At 51.4% G+C, this 5,000-nt stretch overlaps 1 protein-coding gene across 11 annotated transcripts in view; it reads left to right on the top strand.

The window, feature by feature from the left end:
• The window catches only part of EBF3 (EBF transcription factor 3), a 115,943-nt gene that overhangs the window by 99,589 nt on the left and 11,354 nt on the right, over nt 1-5,000 (top strand). For all 11 annotated transcript variants that reach the window (XM_047760679.1, XM_047760677.1, XM_047760675.1 and 8 more), the window contains exon 11: nt 3,673-3,761. In XM_047760679.1, coding sequence (XP_047616635.1) covers nt 3,673-3,761 — 89 coding nt within the window. The remainder of the gene's footprint in view (nt 1-3,672; nt 3,762-5,000) is intronic.

The raw sequence follows: 5,000 nt of genomic DNA, 5'->3' as shown, positions 1-5,000 counted from the left end.
TTCCGGCGTGTAGGAATCATTGAGTCTATGTGGCCGTGTCAGGCTCTATTTGTGTGACCCGCGCTGGATGCTGGCCTGCATATGATAGCCGGATATCTGGCCTTTCCCAGGCTGCCTGATTGCCTGCCCCATTTGGCATGGAATGTGATTCCCGGCTATTCTAGCTTCTGGTTCATTCAGGTTTTATTGCTGTGTAATTTTCTTATTCTAAAATAAAAGCTCTCCAACAAAAATTACTATGCATTAGGCCGCGGTAGCCTACTCAAATGGATATTAATACAGTTTATCTCTAAAAGGACGAATAATGTATTTGAAACAGATAAAAGGCCCTCCACTAAATGAGGAATGTTAATATCTTATGGCACGGTTAATAAAGAGATATTTCACAAGGGAGATTTGTTTTATGACTTTTGATACAACAGCCTTATAATCTGACATATCTTCAATGATATAATTTTGTGCCTGCATTCATCTCTTTTATATGTGGCGGCCCATCTTAGCAAGATTTGAATTCAGAACAAATAATGGGCACTAATTACTTCGGGGGGGGGGGAACAGGGTTGGTTATAAACCCTATATCCTCTTCAGATACAGATGGCTGGAAGCCCCTGCAGAAAGTTGAGAGCTTATAATACATTTTGAGAAATGTCTTGTGTTTTTTTCTTCCCCCTTCAGCAGAAAATAACATTTGTTTTTGTTGTGTTTAAGGCAGAGTTTAAATTAATTTAACCCAGTGACACATGTTCAGAGACTAAGCAAGCTGCTAAATAATTCCTTGGAATAAATTGCTCAGGAACCAAGTCCATTAATTTACGGCTCTCCTGATGCTGACAGATGTGAGGGCTGGAGGAGGACCTACAAATATTAACATAAAACAAATTTGCTTTATTCTTCTTCATATTTCTTCTTCGTCCCGACTTGAGCTCACCCAAGGCTCCTTCTGTAATTATCCACGAGGTCAGGAAGCAAAATTGGGCAGAAGCTGGGAGATCAATACAAATTATCCCTGAGCAAACCAGTGCTGACAGCTTGAATCGCAGCATATGTTTACCCAAAATCAGGCAATTTATCTTAATATCAGCAAAGTAATGCAGTGCAGGTGAAAGGTCAGGCAATCTCTCCCCCTCATAATTACCCGGTTCTAAAACAGGAAAGTGGTATTGATTGGCCTGGCTCGGTGCTCTGTGACTGGACGTGCGGAGCCCTGGCCTGGCTCGGCGGGGCCTCCTGGTAAACGCGACAGCCGAGGATTTATGAGACGTGCGTGAAGATGCCCAGGCTTTCTCCTCCAGTTGTAGAATTTGCCAGTGAAGTCCCGGCGACTCCCGTCCTGCGGGGCGCGGGGTTCCGCGGGCTTCGGCCTCGGACAGGCCGCCAGTCGGCTCCGCCGGCGGCAGCAGCTCTTGGAAGCGCAGACTCGGACCCCACCCGCCCTCGGTGATCAACACCCCCCAGAACCAAGACTGCGGGTCACGGCTCCTGGACGTTAAAGGGCCTCCTCTCTCGTTCTTCCGCGTGAATTCGTGGGGCTCTGTAGCAAAGCCCCCGATGGGGTTTCCGCCACCCCCCCACCCCGCCGCCTGCCCCCCTCCCGGCCGTGTCCGGCAGGGCGAGACCCACAGTCCCACATGTCATCTTTCGAACACGCGACACGGAGCGCCGGCCTGGTTCTTGGCGGTGGACGCTCCTTGGGCCGCAGCGGGAGGTGAGAGTCACCCTCCCGGAGACGCTGCTCTGGAGTTATTTTTGGTCCTAGAAGGAGAAGGGCAGATTGACGGAGACCCAGGGAAGGGTCTCCTCCAGAATGAGAGCGGATGGTTATTACAAGTCATAAGCTTTTGAAAGCTCGCATGAAAGCGTCTATCACCTGTCAGGGCATTTGCATGAAATCGATAGCGGCCGCCCATCTATCTCTTCTGATCACCTTTCATCAGGCCGATTCATTCCATCCAGCAGTCCCGGGGATTAGCTGGGGGAGAGGAGGAACCGCACGTTAGGGGGCACGGGGGCCCTCTCCTGTTCCCTGAGCAAGAAACGGAACCCTTGGTGGCGTCCTTTTTGGGGCCCAGCGGCCGGGTGAGGCCCATCGGCGCCGCTACCCGAACTGCACTTCTGCCTGACACCCTGGTCCGGGCCAGGCAGAGCATGACAGATTGTCCCCGAGTCCCCGCTGACAGCTTCTGATGATTAATGGTTTGATTATGAAGTGGTTTTACACATATAGAATTTACATCACAGACAGTTAGAAATTTTGCCGTGTCACCTACGCCGAGGCACGCGGAAGAGCTCTGCTATTTGCAAAGAAAAAAGAGGGCACAGTCGCAGCAAAAGCCATGTCATGTAAAATCAATATGTCGGATCAATGCTTTATTAACAAGAAAACGTCTTACTTCACGTTCCTGCTCGGACCTTTGTCTCCGGGATGTATGACGGAATGTCAGATCAGCCTGCGCTCCTCGCCTCGCGGGCATGTTACGGCGAGTGCACGCCCGTCTTCGGGTGGCGCGCGCAGGACCCGCCGCGGGTGTGGACGCCGGCGGCCCGGGCCCTCGAGGATCGCGGCGGCCCATTCTTTCAGGAGGCGCTTTCAAAGGCAGCGGGTAACCTGGCTGCCCGGAGCCGTAGCCTTTGTGTGGCCAGCGCTCCGCAGACCTGCTGAGTTGGGTGGTGTCACTCGTCAAATTACGTGCTGACTAATGAGTGATGCCCAAACGGCGGGCCGAGTAATGAATAGACGGCGACAGGTCTTATTAGTCTCAGAAAAGCCCCTGATTTATGCCGTGCCGTGCACCGTGGCGTTCCTCCGCGGAAAACGGGATCTGCATCGAGAAGTAATGTCCTCTAATAAGTATTTTCATCTTAACTCACGTCCCCGGGCCTCCGGGCTCAGTTTTTGTTGGATCAGGCAGAGCCATAATAAAGCCCAATGGCTCCTTATAAAGCTTGTTAAACACAGAGGGTGCAGTCGGACGGGGGCCCGGCCGTGATTCATGCTCTGTACACGGCGCGGGTGCCGCTGATTTATGGCCGCGCACAGTTCATCGTCAAAATTACAATTTGAGGGATAAAAAGATTAATTACTATTTGTGGCCGGCAATTCCGTGAGGCTGGGGGAATGATCCTGGGCTCTACATCAGTTCGTAGTCAGCCATTCACAGATTATTAAAGCTTTGCAAGAATAAGTGCTCCTCCTGCCTGGTTTGTGCTCAGGCAATATGCTAGACAAAAAAGGACCACGGGGATAAATCTGAAGCTGGCAATAGCTGGACATATGTCATAATTGCCAGTTTCCCATAAATCCCTGGCCAGGGTGGAAGGCACTGCGTGGTGTAGACAGTGAGCCCGGCCACAGTGATTGCTGTATATGGCCTCAAGACCTGCAACTTTCTGACTGCGCTCCCATTTCCACAATATATTGAGTCACCCTTTGACTTCCTTCCAGTCTAATTATAGATTAGAAATAATCATTGCCGTTATGTGCAAAAGAAAGGGGGAAATCTGTTCCTTAGGAGAGAACCAGCGTTTGGGGCGGGGGGCGGTGGCGGTGGTGGTGCCTGCCTTCGAGAGCCTCAGGAAGGGAGAATTGCACATTTGCTTGTAAGCGTGCAGTAAACGAGTAATGGATGACACACAAGTAGTTAACCTGACCTGCGTTTCTGTGTCCTGTTGCAGCGCTTAACGAACCAACCATAGATTACGGCTTTCAGAGGCTGCAGAAAGTGATCCCGAGACATCCGGGTGATCCCGAAAGGTTACCCAAGGTTAGTAAAAGGGCAAGTGGCGCCCTGCTCGCGGTGGGGCCGCCACCGGGCTGGTTCCGGTGCGGGGCGGCAGGTGCTCTGAGCAGGGGGGGGGCTCGGCGAGGCCCACAGGAGGGGCAGCCGCCCCAGCCTAGCGGCACAGGGGTGACCGGGGGCAGGGGGGGGGTGGCAGAAGGGGCCGCACCCCCTCTGGTGGTTCTGAGTTTCATCTCCGCAGGACCACGTTTTTCAAGGAGGAAAAGAAAGGCTTTTCTGATACACATATTTTGGATTCTGCAAGGGGGACATAAACTTCCGCGTAATGAAATAGTTCAATTAAACATTTTCCACTCCAGTAGCCCGCGCTGATTTCAATCTAAGCAGCCCCAGTCTGATCTGTGATTACTTGACTCTTGTTTTCCTTTCATTTTCTAAAGCTCGATTCAGTTTAATCTTTTGTTTACAAAGCTTTTGTTATAAGTCCCTGACTTAGCAGGCTAACAAATGAAGTCCACATATTAATATCTAGGGGGACTTTTCATTTAAATTCCACAAAGACGAGCGCTGCCCCGTTGTTTATGCACACGCCACGTATCACAGGAATTTCATTTTGATGTATAACATTAAAGATAAGTCAAGCTTATAATTTTCCCTCTCCTTTGATAGAATTTTGTCTCTTGCTCTCTTTAGAAGCCATCTCTGACTTTCAAGGCAGAGTTGAAAACGCAAAATGAAAAATGAAGTCATGACATGATGACTGATTATTTTCTGTTCCATCCCTGCGTTCTTCCAAGTCTTGGCCACCTCTGAGTTTTATTAACACAATAAAACCTTTTAGACATCACCTTTTTAATGCTCAGCATGAGCAGAAGCCATATCATTAGGCTCCTTTTTAATTTGTGGGCATGCTAGCAAGGGCCGTCAGATCGTCACAGTTAGAGTCTCGGGGGCCGGGGAAGGGTGGGTTTTTAAGTGCAGAGCAGTTCGGGGCTGGGTTTTGTTCCTGAGGGGGTGCTCCCCCAGGGGAGACCCAAGGCCTGCCACCCGAGGGCTTTGCGGCCGTGCCAGGTTTAGCCACCGGGCTCGGCCGCCCCCATGAACAGGAGGCCACGTGTGCTTGGCAGGCCTGTTGAACACTGGGCTTGAGGCTGGGTGAACGCAAGGAGATGCGCAGGCGGGTGCCCTCTTGCGGGGGCGGGGGTGGGGTGGTCCAGGCTGCCTTCCCCGCCTGCTCTCCTGCAAGACCCCACTGGACAGTGC

Source organism: Phacochoerus africanus, chromosome 15, assembly GCF_016906955.1.
Source record: "Phacochoerus africanus isolate WHEZ1 chromosome 15, ROS_Pafr_v1, whole genome shotgun sequence".
Classification (NCBI taxonomy): domain Eukaryota; kingdom Metazoa; phylum Chordata; class Mammalia; order Artiodactyla; family Suidae; genus Phacochoerus; species Phacochoerus africanus.
Note: the sequence above shows the minus strand (reverse complement) of the source record. Positions and strands in the feature narration are given on the sequence as shown.